General features: G+C 40.3%; 1 protein-coding gene across 1 annotated transcript in view; it reads right to left on the bottom strand.

The window, feature by feature from the left end:
• The window catches only part of EXOC2 (exocyst complex component 2), a 914,329-nt gene that overhangs the window by 329,199 nt on the left and 566,263 nt on the right, over window positions 1-18,867 (bottom strand). The window contains 2 exon segments of the mRNA XM_053714663.1: window positions 11,466-11,529; window positions 11,532-11,564. Of these exon segments, the coding sequence (XP_053570638.1) occupies window positions 11,466-11,529; window positions 11,532-11,564 (97 nt within the window).

The raw sequence follows: 18,867 nt of genomic DNA, 5'->3' as shown, positions 1-18,867 counted from the left end.
GGGAACCTAAACGGATGCACCACTGCTTGAAGAACCTTTCTCCCAAAAGCAGCCTCAGTCGAGGCAAAAGTATCAAATTTATAGAATTTAGAAAAAGTGTGAGGAGAGGACCAAGTTGCAGCCTTGCAAATCTGTTCTACAGAAGCTTCATTTTTGAATGCCCATGAAGAAGCAACAGCCCTAGTGGAATGAGCCGTAACTCTTTCAGGAGGCTGCTGTCCAGCAGTCTCATATGCAAAACAGATGATACTCTTCAGTCAAAAAGAAAGAGGTAGCCGTAGCTTTCTGACCCTTACGTTTTCCAGAGAAAATTACAAAAAGAAGAGGACTGACGAAAATCCTTAGTTGCTTGTAAATAAAATTTTAAAGCACGGACCACGTCCAAATTGTGCAAAAGACGCTCTTTCTGAGAAGAAGGATTAGGACACAAGGAAGGAACCACAATCTCCTGGTTAACGTTCCTATCTGAAACAACCTTAGGAAGAAAACCTAACTTAGTACGCAAAACTACCTTATCTGAATGGAAAATAAGATAAGGGGAAGTGTAATGCAACGCCGAGAGCTCAGAATACGAGCTGAAGAAATAGCTACAAGAAATAAAACTTTCCAAGATAATAACTTAATAGCTAAGGAATGCATAGGCTCAAACGGAGCCCCTTGAAGAACTTTAAGAACTCCATGGAGGAGTAACTGGTTTGAACACAGGCCTGACAAAAAAGATTGTACATCTGGGACATCTGCCAGAAGTTTGTGTAACAAAATAGATAAAGCAGAGATTTAACCCTTCAGGGAACTTGTCGATAAACCTTTCTGCAAACCTTCTTGGAGAAAAGACAAAATTCTGGGAATCCTAACTTTACTCCATGAGTAGCCCTTGGATTCACACCAATAGAGAAACTTGTTTAGACTCTGGAGGTCTAAGATAGGCCTGAAGGTTCCCTCCTTTTTGGCAACCACAAACAGATTTGAATAAAAACCCTGCCCCTGTTCCTGTACTGGAACGGGAATAATTACTCCCAGGGAGGAGAGGTCTCTTACACAATGTAAGAACGCCTCTTTTTTTTATCTGGTTTGCAGATAATCTTGAAAGAAGAAATCTTCCTCGGGGAAGAAAACTTTTGAACTCCAGTTTGTATCCCTGAGACACTATTTCTATTGCCCAGGGATCCTAAACGTCCCGAACCCAAGCCTGAACGAAAAAAGGAAAGTCTGCCCCCTACCAGATCCGGTCCCGGATCAGGGGCATGCCCTTCATGCTGTTTTGGATTCAGCAGCAGGCTTCTTGGATTGTTTACCCTTGTTTCAAGACTACTTGGGTCTCCAAGTAGGCTTAGATTGTTCTGGTTTAGAGGAGGAAGAGAAAGAATTTCCCTTGAAATTTCGAAAGGAACAGAAATTACTCTGTCGTCCTTTCTCCTTGTTTCTCTTATCCTGAGGAAGGAGATGACCCTTACCGCCCGTGATATCAGAGATAATTTCTGTCAGGCGAAGTCCAAACAAGGTCTTCCCCTTGTAAGGAATCGCTAGAAGCTTAGACTTAGATGACACATCCGCAGACCAAGGTTTTAACCATAAAGCTCTGCGAGCTAAGATAGAAAACCCCAAACTCTTAGCTGCCAATTTAGTAATTTGCAGAGAAGCGTCCATAATAAAGGCATTAGATAACTTCAGAGCTTTAATCCTATCTTGGATCTCCTCTAAGGAAGTCTCAGTCTTGAGAGACTCAGACACAGCATCAAACCAATAAGCTGCTGCAACTAGTGACAGTAGCAATACACACAGCCGGCTGTAATAGCAGACCCTGGTGAACATAAATCTTTTTAAGTAGACCCTGCAACTTTTTGTCCATGGGATCTTTAAAAGCACAACTATCCTCAATGGGAATAGTAGTTCGCTTGGCTAAGGTGGAAATAGCCCCTTCCACCTTAGGAACCGTTTGCCAAGCTTCCCTGATAGCCTCAGCTATAGGAAACATCTTCTTGAAAATAGGAGATGGAGAGAAGGGAATACCTGGTCTCTCCCATTCCTTAGAAACAATCTCCGAAGCTCGCTTAGGAACTGGAAAAACATCTGAGTAAGAAGGAACAGTCATCTAAGGTAACCAAAACCTCCCTGAGTAACAGGCGGAGGTGCTCTAGTTTAAATCTGAAAGAGACAACCTCTGAATCAGTCAAAGGCAATGAACTCTCTGAATCTGAAATTTCGCCTTCTGATAGAAGCTCTATACCCTCCATTTCAGTTTCCTGGGAGGGTACATCCGAGATTGCCACCATGGCATCAGAAACCTCACTGATAATATGGTTGTCTTTTCTCTTACGTTTGCCTTGTAGCATAGGAAAAACAGACAACGCATTAGAAATTGTGGAAGACATGAGCGTAGCTATGTCTTTTAAAGTAACTCCAGCAGGTGCTAGAGCATAAGTACAGGGCACTGCTTCTGCGGGCGTTAAAGTTTGGGACGCTTGGGGAGAAAGCTGCGGCATACTCTGAATCTCGTCATTAGACTCCTGAGAAGCATTCGCTTTTGAAAAGTCTTGTTCATGAAAAATCTTTTCTCTATACCTTAAAGCCCTCTCAATACTTGAGAGACAAAAAGGAATTGGTGGTTCCACACTGGCATCCAAACACATGGAGCAAGTAACATTTTGTACAGCCCCTATGTCCATGTTGAAGCACAGAAAAATAACAATGTAATAAAACTTTACCTTTATATAAAAAAATCTTATTACAAAAAAAACCGGTAGAAAAAAAAATGTGTCCCAAAATAAACAACAAAATTTAAATAGATACATTTTTCTCAAATAACTTTGAACATTTGAAAAAAGGTACTGTGACTTTAAATTTTAAATGGAAACTATTTTCCTTGCAGACAGAAAAAACGTATACTTTGTTAAATATAATAATATTCAGACACCACTACGCCTCAGCAGAGCTGTTGAGGCGCCTACCTGCTGCCCGGATCCACTGCTCTATCTTCCAGCGATCTCTAAGCAGTCTGCCAATGACAAGGGCTTGAAAACACTACGCAACCGCTTGCTCTGAGTAAAAAGACCATGCGGTTCTAGTGCGATGCTCCAGCCGTTTGTGAAACAACCACCGTGTACCCGGAACAGCTCTTTTCTCAGACAAGGACTGAAAACTGCGCAGAGTATTAAAAAGTGTGCGAAAACATAGCCCCGCCCATCGTGGGCATCAGTAAAAGCACACAACCCTCCAGTGCCTGCACTTAAGCTGTCAAAACAACCCTCCATACTTAGAGAGCATAATGTCCCAATCACAAAGAGCCCCATATTACAGAGACTTATGTTTAAATCTGATTAAAGTGCCCACTCGCCTCTGAGTCTTTGATTGTTCCCAGAATAAAAAGTCGGCACTTACCTTAATGCTGTCTGACAGTCCTATAGCCCTGTGGAAAATGATAGAGCCTGAATAAAGTTTGCTTAGGCTATCAGAATAAGGGCAGCAGAATGTATGGGAGACGCAGTTAGAATTATGTCCCACCAGTTCCCATTGCTCTAAAGCCACCAAAAGCTCTACTGAAGAGACTGATATGGACTACAGCTACACCCTAGAACAAGGCAGCACACTCTGGCACTACTTTAAAAATAATAAACTCTTGATTGCAGAATCTATACTAACACCTCACTTTACCTCTTCCTATCACTAACATAGGCAAAGAGAATGACTGGAGTGAGAGGGAAGGGAGGATCTATTTAACAGCTCTGCTGTGATTCTCTTTGCCTCCTCCTGCTGACCAGGAGGTGAATATCCCATAAGTAATGAAGATGATCCGTGGACTCATCGTGTCTTTAAAAAGAAATAACTACATTTTGGCGACAAGAATGACGCATTACGCAAAAGGAAGTTAAAATATTTTGGCACAAAACACTAGAAAATGACACAACTCGCGTCATAACAAACGCAATTTCGTGCCAAAACAACTAGCGTCAACAAATATACAGGAAATTATGAAATTTGCGCCAAAGGCGCAACTTTGCGGCAAAAAAAATTTGCGCCAAGAATGACACAATAAAAAACAGCATTTTTGCGTCATTGCAAGCCTAAATTGCCCGCGAAAAAATTAAAAAAACAAGTCAAATTAGAAAAAGACTGAACCCCAGGTAAGAAAAAAGTTTAAATAAACTTCCCAAACATGATTCCTATACTGAAACTGTTTAGACTGCAAAGGGAAATATACATAGACCTGACTCATGACAAATATAAGTAAAAACAGAATTTATGTTTACCTGATAAAGTTCTTTCTCCTACGGTGTATCCGGTCCACGGCTTCATCCTTACTTATGGGATATTCTCAATCCCTACAGGAAGTGGCAAAGAGAGCACACAGCAAAGCTGTCCATATAGCTCCCCTCAGGCTCCGCCCCCCCAGTCATTCGACCGACAGTTAGGAGAAAAAGGAGAACCATAGGGTGCAGTGGTGACTGTAGTTTATAAAAATAAATTTAAACCTGACTAAAATGCCAGGGTGGGCCGTGGATCGGATACACCGTAGGAGAAAGAAATTTATCAGGTAAACATAAATTCTGTTTTCTCCTACATTGGTGTATCCGGTCCACGGCTTCATCCTTACTTGTGGGAACCAATACCAAAGCTTTAGGACACGGATGAAGGGAGGGAACAAGTCAGGTAACCTAAACGGAAGGCACCACTGCTTGCAAAACCTTTCTCCCAAAAATAGCCTCCGAAGAAGCAAAAGTATCGAATTTGTAAAATTTGGCAAATGTATGCAGTGAAGATCAAGTCGCTGCCTTACAGATCTGTTCAACAGAAGCCTCATTCTTGAAAGCCCAAGTGGAAGCCACAGCTCTAGTAGAGTGAGCTGTAATTCGTTCAGGAGGCTGCCTTCCAGCAGTCTCATAAGCTAACCGGATGATGCTTTTCAGCCAGAAAGACAGAGAGGTCGCAGTCGCCTTTTGACCTCTCCTCTTACCAGAATAGACGACAAACAAGGACGAAGTTTGTCTGAAATCTTTAGTTGCTTTTAGGTAAAACTTCAAAGCACGAACCACATCGAGATTGTGTAACAGACGTTCCTTGTTAGAAGCTGGGTTAGGACACAGAGAAGGAACAACTATTTCCTGGTTAATATTCTTATTGGAAACCACTTTTGGAAGAAAACCAGGTTTGGTACGTAAAACGACCTTATCTGTATGAAACACCAGATAGGGTGAATTACACTGCAAAGCAGACAATTCAGAAAGTCTTCTAGCGGAAGAGATAGCAACCAAAAACAAAACTTTCCAAGATAGTAACTTAATATCTATGGAATGTAGAGGTTCAAACGGAACCCCCTGAAGAACTGAAAGAACTAGATTTAGACTCCATGGAGGAGCCACAGGTCAGTAGACAGGCTTGATTCTGACTAAAGCCTGCACAAACTCCTGAACATCTGGCATTGCTGCCAGACGTTTGTGTAACAAAACAGACAGAGCTGATATCTGTCCTTTTAAGGAACTAGCTGACAAACCTTTCTCCAATCCTTCTTGGAGAAAAGCTAAAATCCTTGGAATCCTAATCTTACTCCATGAGTAACCCTTGGATTCGCACCAACAAAGATATTTCCGCCATATCTTATGGTAAAATTTTCCTAGTGACAGGCTTTCTAGCCTGAATCAGGGTATCTATAACTGAATCCGAAAACCCACGCTTAGCTAGAATCAAGCGTTCAATCTCCAAGCAGTCAGTTGCAGAGAGACTAGGTTTGGATGTACGAATGGACCTTGAACTAGAAGGTCCTGCCTCAAAGGTAGCTTCCATGGTGGAACCGATGACATATTCACCAGGTCTGCATACCAGGTCCTGCGTGGCCACGCAGGAGCTATCAGAATTACCGAAGCCTTCTCCTGTTTCATCCTGGCTACTAGCCGTGGGAGAAGAGGAAATGGTGGAAAGACATAAGCTAGATTGAATGACCAAGGCGCTGCCAAGGCATCTACCAGTGTCGCCTTGGGATCCCTGGACCTGGACCCATAACATGGAACTTTTGAGTTCTGACGTGACGCCATCAGATACAGATCCGGAATGCCCATAGTTGAGTTAACTGGGCAAAAACCTCCGGGTGAAGTTCCCACTCCCCCCGGATGGAAAGTCTGACGACTCAGATAATCCGCTTCCCAGTTATCCACTCCTGGGATGTGAATTGCTGATAGATGGCAGGAGCGATCCTCCGCCCATTTGATGATCTTGGATACCTCTCTCATCGCCAGGGAACTCTTCGTTCCCCCCTGATGATTGATGTACGCTACAGTCGTCATGTTGTCCGACTGAAATCTGATGAATCTGGCCTCCGCTAGTTGAGGCCATGCCTGGAGCGCATTGAATATCGCTCTCAATTCCAATATGTTTATCGGGAGAAGAGATTCTTCCCGAGACCATAGACCCTGAGCCTTCAGGGACTCCCAGACCGCGCCCCAGCCCAAAAGACTGGCGTCGGTCGTGACAATGATCCACTCCGGTCTGTGGAAACTCATTCCCTGAGACAGTGATCTAGAGACAGCCACCAGAGGAGTGAGTCTCTAGTTTTCTGGTCCATTTGAATCTGGGGAGACAAGTCTGCATAATCCCCATTCCACTGTTTGAGCATGCACAGTTGCAATGGGTCTTAAATGAATTTGAGCAAAAGGAACCACGTCCATTGCCGCAACCATTAGTCCTATTACCTCCATGCACTGAGCTATGGAGGGCTGAGGAATGGATTGAAGAACTCGACAAGCGTTCAGAAGCTTTAACTTCCTGACCTCTGTCAGAAAGATCTTAATTTCTACGGAGTCTATTATTGTTCCCAGAAAGGGAACCCTTGTGGACGGGGACAGGAACTTTTTTCTATGTTCACCTTCCACCTGTGAGATCTGAGAAAGGCTAAAACAATGTCTGTATGAGCCCTTGCTTTGGGAAGGGACGACGCTTGTATTAGAATGTCGTCTAGGTAAGGTGCTACTGCAATGCCCCTCGGCCTTAGCACCGCTAGAAGGGACCCTAGCACCTTTGTGAAAATTCTGGGAGCAGTGGCTAAACCGAACAGAAGAGCCACGAACTGGTAATGTTTGTCCAGAAAGGCGAACCTCAGGAACTGATGGTGATCTTTGTGGATAGGAATATGCAGGTACGCATCCTTTAAGTCCACGGTAGTCATGTATTGACCCTCCTGGATCGTTGGTAAAATTGTCTGAATGGTTTCCATTTTGAATGATGGAACTCTGAGGAATTTGCTTAGAATTTTTAAGTCCAGAATTGGCCTGAAAGTTCCTTCTTTTTTGGGAACTACAAACAGGTTTGAGTAAAAACCCAGTCCTTGTTCCGCTGTTGGAACTGGGTGTATCACTCCCATCTTTAATAGGTCTTCTACGCAACGTAAGAATGCCTGTCCTCTTTATCTGGTCTAAAGATAAGCGAGACATGTGGAACCTTCCCCTTGGAGGAAGGTCCTTGAACTCTAGAAGATACCCCTGAGAAAACAATTTCTAGGGGTCCGGAACATCTCTTGCCCAAGCCTGAGCAAAGAGAGAAAGTCTGCCCCCTACTAGATCCGGTCCCGGATCGGGGGCTACCCCTTCATGCTGTCTTGGTAGCAGCAGCAGGCTTCTTGGTCTGTTTGCCCTTGTTCCAGCCTTGCAATGGCTTCCATGCTGGGTTTGGGCTGGGATGCGTTACACTCTTGCCTAGTGGCTGTAGAGGTGGAAGTCGGGTTCGTTCCTGAAATTGCAAAAGGAACGAAAATTAGACTTATTTTTAGCCTTGAAAGGTCTATCCTGTGGAAGGGCATGGCCCTTTCCCCCAGTGATATCTGAAATAATTTCCTTCAACTCTGGCCCAAATAGGGTCTTACCCTTGAAAGGAATATTAAGTAATTTTGTTTTGGACGACACATCCGCCGACCAAGACTTTAACCAAAGACTTCTTGCGCGCAACAATTGCAAAACCAGAATTTTTCGCCGCTAATTTAGCTAACTGGAAAGCGGCGTCTGTAATGAAAGAATTAGCCAACTTCAGGGCGTGAATTCTGTCCATGACTTCATCATAAGAAGTCTCCTTTTGGAGCGAGTTTTCTAGTTCCTCAAACCAAAAAGCCGCTGCAGTGGTTACAGGAATAATGCAAGAAATTGGTTGAAGAAAACCCTGTTGAACAAAGATTTTCTTAAGTAAACCTAAATTTTTTATCCATAGGATCTTTGAAAGCGCAACTGTCTTCTATTGGTATAGTCGTGCGCTTAGCTAGCGTTGAAACTGCCCCCTCTACCTTAGGGACCGTCTGCCATGTGTCCCTTCTAGGGTCAACAATTGGGAACATTTTCTTAAATATAGGAGGGGGAACAATGGGTACACCTGGCTTCTCCCACTCCTTAGTCACGATATCCGCCACCCTCTTAGGTATCGGAAATGCATCATTGTGTACTGGGACCTCTAAGAATTTGTCCATTTTACACAATTTTTCAGGGATCACCAAAGGATCACAATCATCAAGTGTAGCTAGGACCTCCTTAAGTAGGGCGCGGAGGTGTTCTAGCTTAAATTTAAATGCTATGGCATCAGGCTCTGCCTGCTGAGAAACTTTCCCTGTGTCAGAAATTTCTCCCTCAGACAGGCCCTCCCTCACCGCCAAGTCAGATTGATGTGAGGGCACTACAGATAAATTATCCTCTGCGTCAGCTTGCTCATTTTTCTGTGTTTAAAACTGAGCAATCACGCTTCCTAGGAAAAGCTGGCAGTTTGGATAAAAATGCTGAGAGAGAATTATCCATTACTGCCGCTAACTGTTTGCATAGTAATCGCAATTGGTGCGTTAGATTGTACTGGCATCGCTTGCGCGGGCATAGCTGGTGTTCACACAGAAGGGGAGGATAGCGAGCTATCTTCACACCCTTCAGCTAAAGTATCAATCTTGGGCTATATCTTTAAGTGTAATTGTACGGTCCCTTAAGCTGTTTGGACGCTATAGCACATTTCACACATAAATTTAATGGGGGAACCACCTTGGCCTTTGAACATAGAGAACATAGGCTATCTGAAGGTTCAGACATGTTTAACAGACTTAAAGTAACTTCAATGCAATAAAATTTATTTTTGACAAAAACGTTACTGTCTCTTTAAATAATAAAAGTGCACACTTTATTACTAAAATAACCATCAAAAACACATCCGATTTTTATGAAAATTTTCACCACAGTGTCATAATGCTTTGAAAAGGTTGCACACAAATTTTCAGACAATTAACCCCTTAATGCCCAAACCGGAGCTAATAACAGCAGTTAACCGGTTAACACACTACAGTACTCTGCCACAGCTTGCCCTGTGGCTTTTACCTTCCTTAGGGTTATTTTGGTAAGAATATAAGCCTCCCCTGGAGCCCTTCCTGATGCCTCCGGACTCCCCACGTGAAGCTGCATGAACTGGCTAGTCAAAACAAGTGCACAATTGAGGCGCGAAAATGAGGCTTCCTTCCTCTGCATACCAGAGGGGGAGGGGCCTTTCTGACTAGATTAGGTGTCCAACTAAGTGCCAGGCGCAAATTAATCCCCAAAAGTGTTTTAAGTTGATAAAAAAACACCTATTTAAGTTGAAAACTTGCTAAAAGCAATCGATTAGCCCACAATAGTGTCAACCAGCATAAGCCCTTAAAATAAGCCATCCTTTTATTGCTGAATCTAATAACAATGGCTTACCTATCCCAGAGGGAATTTCTGACAGTCTTCTAGCATTACTGGGTCTTGTTAGAAAAATGACTGATCATACCTGAAGCAGTTAAGCCTGCAAACTGTTCCCCCAACTGATGTTATCTGGTTTCAACAGTCCTGCGTGGGAACAGCAATGGATTTTAGTTACTGGTGCTAAAATCATAGTCCTCTTAGCAGAAATCTTCTTCACTTTCTGCTGCAGAGTATATAGTACAAGCGGCACTATTTTAAAATAACAAACTCTTGATAGAAGAAATAAAAAAACTACAACTAACACCACATACGCTTTACCACCCCCGGGGAGATGCTACTAGTTAGAGGCGGCAAAGAGAATGACTGGGGGGGCGGAGCCTGAGGGGAGCTATATGGACAGCTTTGCTGTGTGCTCTCTTTGCCACTTCCTGTAGGGATTGAGAATATCCCACAAGTAGGATGAAGCCGTGGACCGGATCACACCAATGTAGGAGAAACACATATATTTAAAACTTTATATTAATACATAAAGTGCCAAACCATAGCTGAGAGTGTCTTAAATAATGATACATACTTTACCGAAAGACACCCATACACATGTAGCAGATTAGCCCAAACCAGTACTGAAAACTATCAGCAGAGGTAATGGTATATAAGAGTATATCGTCGATCTGAAAAGGGAGGTAGGAGATGAATCCTATGACCGATAACAGAAAATCCTTGAAAAGATTTCCCGTGAGAGAAACCATAAAATCAATAGGCAATACTCTCTTCACATCCCTCTGACAAACACTGTACTCTGAGAGGAATTGGGCTTCAGAATGCTTAGTAGCGCTTATCATTGAAGAAATCATAAAATCAAGCACAAACTTACTTCACCACCTCCATAGGAGGCAAAGTTTTTAAAACTGAGTTGTGGGTGAGGTGGGAGGTGTATTTATAGGCATTTGAGGTTTGGGAACTTTGCCCCCTCCTGGTAGGAATGTATATCCCATATGTCACTAGCTCATGGGACTCAAGCCAATTACCATGAAAGAAAGTTAACTATTATGTTCTTTTAAGAAAGTTCCCCAAGGAGAGTGAAGCGAAGTTGGATTCCTTTTCACAGAACAAAACAATAAATTTTTGTAGCAAACCATTGTGACAAATTTACAGTGGAACATGGCTTATTCTGCATACTCTTTATAACCCAGATAATATGATTGAAGACAAATAGGACTGTGAAGAATATGCAGCACATGACATTTCCATCTGTTACCTCTGTTCTAAGTAACTCTCATGTAGTGTCTAACCCACTGGGGAACTTCAAGAATACCTGTGATAAGCATAAGGCTATCATACAAACTAATTAAGCATATACTTTTATAGGAAATAATGACAGTTTTAAGGGACCTATGTATCTATGTTTCTTGATGTTTTGAGCCCTAGAGTGGCTGTTCAAGGGTTTGCAGCTGCTTTCAAGAGATTTGATGAACATATAAACTTTCTTTGATTGGAGGTGCAATGCATTTCTTGAGTGTTTAGGGATGATTTGGTTGACCTGTTTGCTCTAGATATTTATGGCTTATCTTAAAAGACCTTGATAAATTGCTAATGGCTTAAACTTTATGTAAGACTAGATGCAGTTTTTCAGACATAGCAGCAAAGCTACTGAAACATGCAAAATACAACAAATAAATTAAATGCCCTTCATATAGTTTTAAACAGATGCATCAGTTTTACAAAGCCATGCAAGCCCTGCAAATACTGTGTCAGTGCATAAGATGAAATAAAGAAAGTAATGTGATACTAGTTACCTTTATGTAACGTTTCTGGTCATGTAAAGTAGAGGGTGTTTCCAACAGCTTGTCCAAGAGTATTTCCTCAAAGCCTCAATTCGGGTTTCCACTTCAGCATAAACTAGAGAAATGGAATAAGTACTCTAAGAATGCAAATTTGAAATACATCTTATGTTGTAAATACATTGTATGCCCATAAAATGTTATCATGTAAATATATTTTGATCCTAGACAAGGTATAAAGGCCAAAAATAATTTGTCAAATTAATGAGGAAAAACAGGAAACTAATAAAACTTTAGAAATTCGAACCACATAATCTAAATATAGCTTTAACACAATATAAAATGATTCTAATAAAAAGTTCTACTGTATTGGAAGAGAAATTATTATTGCACTACTTTTTGCAGAACTGTACCACAAATCCACTACTGGTCTGGGGCTGGAATTTGCCCACTATGTAAATCAGGGGGGTGGGATAAGTGTTGTGCAGCCAATGATCACCAGTTGAGTTCAGCTCAGGATCAACAGCATATTGCCAATCCTTAAGCTATATTTAACTGTGGGTTTTTTAGTTGACAGTTAAACAATATAAGGCACAATATAAAAATAAAAAATACACAGCATGGAGATAAATCATGCATACTATTGTAATATTTGAATCTCTTCTTTATAATCCAGAACTAGCAAAGCAAGATAACAGGTCTCAAGCTAAAATGTTTCTTTCTAAAAATTCTTTGAGGGACCTTCAGTAATGAGTAATAAGATCAACTAGATGCTCTCATAAAACCAGCACAATAATATTATAGCACAGTATATATAATAATTAATCAAGAATCCAAAATTAAACCATATCTGTCCATTCACAAGATACACTCAGGACCCCTTGACACCTCCATATAATGTTTTGAGTTGTGAGATTGTTTCGTATAATAACACTGTTTCTTTACTTTAATAACCTTATGCACCCCGAGACAAAAATACGGTTATCATAATAGTTATATTTCAATGAATATCCACTTACCATCCAATTAGGCCTTAATCTACCCCCCCCTTTATTTTCAATGTTAATAGAGACTTACATTTAGAGACCTCCTCTAAGCCTCCCTAATAACTTAGTTAATTTTATTTCCTATTGCTATGGCATGGTCCAGAAACCTGACCATAATCTAGTAAGCAATCCAGAAAGGCATATTTACTAACATATATATATATATATATATATATATATATATATATATATATATATTCTATATATTACAAGTGATCTTCTAGTATATGTGTATTAATATGTGTTGAGATCTGCAGATTTACCTAAATATGTTATACTTTGCATCATATTCATGGGGATATCTAGGCTATTTATATTATAGGCAAAGATGAAGCAGCACCACCAATTTCTTTATTCAAGTTGCTTTATTCAGCTTGAGGAGTAGCCCAGACCAAAAAATCAAACAACAACGTTTCGGACACTGTACCTTAGTCATGTATGGCTAACTATACATAGAATCATCCTTAAATACCATCTAAGCCACACCCACACACCCTGAAAAAAACTGCACATTTCAAATTAACCCCTTACATCCTAATTGGGTACACCAGGTAAATGTCAGCACAGTTATATATTACAATACAATTATGTTAAACACAGTAACATCATATACCACGGAATATAATTCTGTATACTTATACATCAAGCAAAAAACAAACAAAAACTCCAGTCATCTGCAATAGAAGAAAAAGAAAAAAGAAAAGGGGAAAAAATTAAACAACATTATGCATGATCAGAAATAGATTAAAGGCACACAGATAGGTCAAAATCCTTATTCATTCCCATTTGGGTATAATGTCCCCAACTTATTAATCCAAAACATTTCTCTGCATCTTAAGGATTTTAACCCTATTCCCACCCCTTCTAGGAATAGGAATGTGCTCTAAAACTTGGAATCTTAATTGATTAAGGTTATGTCCAGCAGGCAAAAAATGACACGTAACTCTGGGGCATCTAAATTTCTTAGTTATGATGCTGCTTTTGTGTTGAACAGTACGTTCACGGATACTACGGTGTGGTCTCCCGACGTACCCCAAACCACAAGGACACTTTGTGGAATACTGCAACAAATTTGAAATGATATTAAATAAAGTTCTTTTGATATAATGGTCCTGACTGTTGAATGTCTGCAGAGAGAGATTGAGAACCAGGGCACTCAAATCGACATCATAAAGCAGGAACTTAAAGATAACTTACCTCATGTAGCAGCTGCTTAAAACCTGGATGAGCAGATTAAAGAACTTAAGCTTACCATCCAGGAACCGGAAGAAAAAGAAATTCTCACGAGATGAAGCGAGGATTACACAACCGGAACGGTATACCGGTGGGGACCGGGATTCCGTCCGGCAGAACAAGTGGCACTTCCGGGTTCCGGGTACAGACGCAGGCGCACGCGCGGTTGGAAGCGGGCGCTCTAGCCATCAGGGTTCATCATCTGAATCGATGTCGGAGGAATCCGACCTGGAGGCCCTCAGGAAACGCCGTGGGGGCCGCAAGCACAGGCGACACAATTATGGCAGCTGCGCTCCAGCAGAGAAAGAACAAAGGGAGGAGGTGGGACGCCGTGTGATAACACGCAACAGGCAATAATTAACATCTCTCAGGTACGAGTCACAAATGATGAGTTAACAGTCCTGAATAAAGGACTGTCCCTATTGCCCTCAACAGGACTATGACTATCTGGAATTACAAAAGATCTATATCGGTTCTTTAGGACTATTAAGCTAAAAAGTTTCTTTACAAGTGTATCCCCTTCTTCTCTAGAAACAACAGTGAGTAATGTTGATACTAATGCTATGCAAATGTTGAAATTAAAAAAGTTTGGGTTATTTAATAAAAGTACATTTACCCATACACAGGTAGGTGCTGGGGGTCCAGAGCTTTATCAAATTGGTTGATAATGATGTGGCTGACGTGTAGAAAAACACTATGGTAAACGAAAAAAAGAGCCCTGTGGCACAAGGTTTATCTAAAAAAGAGTTGATGTCACTGAATGAGTTAAAAAATAACAAACAGCTCATCATTAAGGGGGCGGATAAGGAGGTGCAATTGTACTTATGGACAAGGAATTTTATGTAAATGAAATTAGAACAAAATTATCAGATTCTGATGTATATAAGAAATTGTCCAGTAACCCTGTATTTAACATCCAAAAAGAGGTTGAGGTATGTGTTAACATTGCAATAAAAAATGGAATAATAGAGAAAGATATTGCAAAAATTTCTTTTAGAATCAGAGGCTGTCACCCATGTTCTATATACACTCCCTAAAGTACATAAGTGTTTAACTTCTCCCCCTGGACGCCCCATTGTAGCTGGTATGGGCTCATTTTATCTAAGGTTTCAATTTTTTTGGATAGAGCTTTGAGACCCCTGGTATTATCTAATTCCTATATACAGGATACAAGTGATTTTTATAGTTAAACTACAGAACCTGTCTATTGATGGCAACAGGGGCATACTCTTTAGTCTGGATGTAGCATCTTTATATACCTCCATCTCTCATGAGGCAGGTATTGGTGCGGTCACCAAGGTTTTGAGTCAAGATTCGAGTTTTTCACCATTGCAACAAGAATTTTTAACTCGGTTGTTGAGGATTGTGTTATGTTGTAACTATTTTCTTTTTGGTGATGATTATTACCTACAACTCCAAGGGACCGCCATGGGTTCCAATGTCGCCCCTACATACGCCAACATCTATATGAATACTTTTGAGGAATATTTTGTTTATAATCATCCATTATTTTATCGTATGGCGCCAACTTGGTGGCGCTATATAGATGATATTTTTGGCGTAGTGGTTGGGCGACATTGGAACCCTGAAGAAATTTATTAATGATTTTGAATTCTGCTACTAGTAGGATTAAATTTAAAACTGGTATGGAGTGAGGAGAGTGTTGTTTTCTTCGACACTCGTGTATCTAAGACTTCACAGGGTCTATCTGTAGATTTTGTATAAGAAAGAGACAGATTGTAATACCCTCCTCCATTACACCAGTACCCACCCTCCGTCTCTCCTCAGATGTTTACCTAGAAGCCAATTCCTTCGGGTTAGACGTATTGTGTCAAATGAAAGTCTGGCTGCTGAAATAAGACTGAGAGAGATGGGTGATCGGTTTCTAGCAAGGGGTTACCCCAAGGATTTAATTGAGACAGAGTTAGGGAATGCTCTTGCCACATCTAGACAGTCCCTTTTAAGTAAGTAAAAATAATGTGGAAAAAGGAGAAAGAAAAGTCTGATAGATTGGTCTTCATTAGCCAATATTCTTCTTTAAGTCTGAAAGTACAAATTTTTATTGAAACACTGGCATGTTTTGCAGGACTTGTGAATCTGATGTTTTAGAATTTAGCAATCCTTATATGCCTGCCTATAAAAGAGGCAGAAATTTTAAAGATTCACTTGTTAGAGCAGATATTGGCCCCCTTAAAAAGAGGGGGATTTAGAGTTATATAGGCAAGAAAAATTGGGGAATTTTCCCATGCCTTGGTTGCCCTCTAACTGCAACAGTAATGATTAAAGGCCCCACCTTTAGCATCCCTAGGACTGGACGCATATTTTCTATTAAGGATATTTTACATGCAAATACAAATATGTGGTGTATATGATTAAGTGTCCTTGTGGTTTGGAGTACGTCGGGGAGACCACTCGTAGTATCCATGAACGTATTGTTCAACACAAAAGCAGCATCAGAACTAAGAAATTAGATGCCCCAGTAGCTTGTCATTTTTTGTCTGCTGGACATAACCTTAATCAATTAAGATTCCAAGTTTTAGAGCACATTCCTATTCTAGAAAGGGGTGGGAATAGGGTTAAAATCCTTAAGAGCAGAGAAATGTTTTGGATTAATAAGTTGGGGACATTATACCCAAATGGGATGAATAGGGATTTTGACCTATCTGTGTGCCTTTAATCTATTTCTGATCATGCATAATGTTGTTTAATTTTTCCCTTTTCTTTTTCTTTTTCTTCTATTGCAGATGACTGGAGTTTTTGTTTTGTTTTTTGCTTGATGTATAAGTATACAGAATTATATTCCGTGGGTATATGGATGTTACTGTGTTTAGACCATAATTGTATTGTAATATATAACTGTGCTGACATTTACCTGTGTACCCAATTAGGATGTAAGGGGTTAATTTGAAATGTGGCAGTTTTTTTCTGGTGTGTGGGTGTGGCTTAGATGGTATTTAAGGATGATTCTATGTATAGTTTTAGCCATACATGACTAAGGACTGTGTCCGAAACGTTGTTGTTTGATTTTTTGGTCTGGCTTACTCCTCAAGCCTGAATAAAGCAACTTGAATAAAGAAAATTGGTGGTGCTGCTTCATCTTTGCCTATGCTATATTGTTGGGTTCTGGCAGGAACCTTGTTGCTCGGCACACCGTGACACATTCCCTGTGCTGGATATCTGTGACTGTTTCATTGTAAGGCTATTTATATTCCAAGTGATTTTATTATACTAACAGTTAGATCGTGGTTTTAAGCTCTCTTGATAGTACAACTATGTATTACCTTTTTATATTTTTTATTGGCCTAAAATACCATGCTGTCAGCATATCTCTTATGCTCATCGGGATTAGATAGCTGTTGCTGCTTGGTGACAGTTTAACGTGTTAGGGGTGTCCAGCAGCCTTTCATCTCATTCAGGAACTCAGCCTATCTGTAGATGTCTATTACAAGACATTTTATACACCTAGAAGCTTCCTACCTTGATTTATGAAATTATTGGCCAAGCATGTGTATATGGCCCATTATTAATAATAGTATTCTTCATATACTATTCCTGCAAACTTAGAGTTGTGAGTTTATAATACAAAGTGGGACCATATGTCCTCCATATATACTTGCGTTATACCATTAACCCCCTGTAGATCTAAACAACAAAGGTACTCAGATCCACATAATATTTGACATATTGAGCGAAGGTCTCATATTATTCGCTGTACTTAACTCTTTTTCTTACTATGTTATATTCAAAAGCTCAGAGGTCCAAAAGTAGTTAATGATTTGACATACTAACTGGCTCCGCCCCCCCCCCTTCGCTCACTTTTACTTCATTGTAGAGCGGTTCTCGCCCGCTGAACTTCCCTTCCCCAAAAAACCATGTAGCTAACCCCTACTTTGCCCCATATCCTTCTCAAATAAGATAACCTAATATATATTTTCTATTGCAAGGTGGGGAACCATTTGTATTATAAAATAAATTTAAAATGAGGTTTCAGAATTCTATGCCCTAGATAACCTTCCTGTAGTATACTATCAGTTGCGGTCTCTCCTCCTTGACAGTCCTTAAGGAATGTGTAATGTAATGACATGGCGCATGATGCAGTTACCCTCTTTATTTGTTACTGTATATTGAATGTCGTTGTTCAAGGAGATAGCTACATAATAATTTACTCAGAGTGGATATGCCTACCATATCTGTATTTGGATGTTATTTCTTATGTTAAACCCTCGTTTGATATGTAAATGCATGTTATTATCCTATTGGAATTGTCCTGCGGACATCTTTTTAATGGTTTGTTATTTCTCAAAACCTCAATAAAAAAAAAAAGAATCCAAAATTAGTCCTTTGAATAACAAACATATCATGTATTATATAATTAAAACCAGGAATGAGGGGACAAAACCTTTGATGGATTTCAGTCAAAAATATGGCCAATAGATGGAAGAAAAAAAAAAGGCAGGGAAGACAAATGGGGCAACTGAAGAGCAAAACAAGTACTGCCACCAACTTTGCAAAGAAAGGGCAGGGCTCATGGACATTTCATTAAATAAATTAATTTTCCAGGTAAGGGACACATTTTGTTTTCTTTCATAAGCTGGTGAGAGTCCACAAGACATCACAGGTGGAATCCTATACCCAAGCAGAGAAGTCCAAGAGAACGCCATGAAATAAGATGGGACAACAGTTAATGGCAGGGTATGTTACTGATCTGGCACTGTGGCCCTCAGAGCATTTCTGGCAAAAGCAGCCTCTGTAGGAGGCATACACTTTAAAGTGGTAGAATTTAGTAAAGTATATAATGAACACTAAGTATCTGCCTTACAAATCTGGTCTATAAAAGCTGAATAACGGTAGGCCCAAGAAGTGGCTACTGCTCTAGTGAATGAACAGTAATGCAGTCATGGCTAGAATTCTCTGCAACCAGGTATGCCTTATAAATTAGGGCCTTAAGCCAAGCATCTAAGGTAACTGACAAAGCTTTATGAATGAACAAAGAAGAACGTCTAAAATCCTTTGTCATTTTAATATAGAATTATATTCTCTCTTAACATCTAGGTTGTGAAAAAGGTAGGCTCTTTAGAATTCAAAGGAGCTGGAGATAAAGAGGGAACCACAATTTCATGAGTGATAGTATCTGAAGATACT

The sequence above is a fragment of the Bombina bombina genome, chromosome 5, assembly GCF_027579735.1.
Source record: "Bombina bombina isolate aBomBom1 chromosome 5, aBomBom1.pri, whole genome shotgun sequence".
In the NCBI taxonomy this organism is placed as follows: domain Eukaryota; kingdom Metazoa; phylum Chordata; class Amphibia; order Anura; family Bombinatoridae; genus Bombina; species Bombina bombina.
Note: the sequence above shows the minus strand (reverse complement) of the source record. Positions and strands in the feature narration are given on the sequence as shown.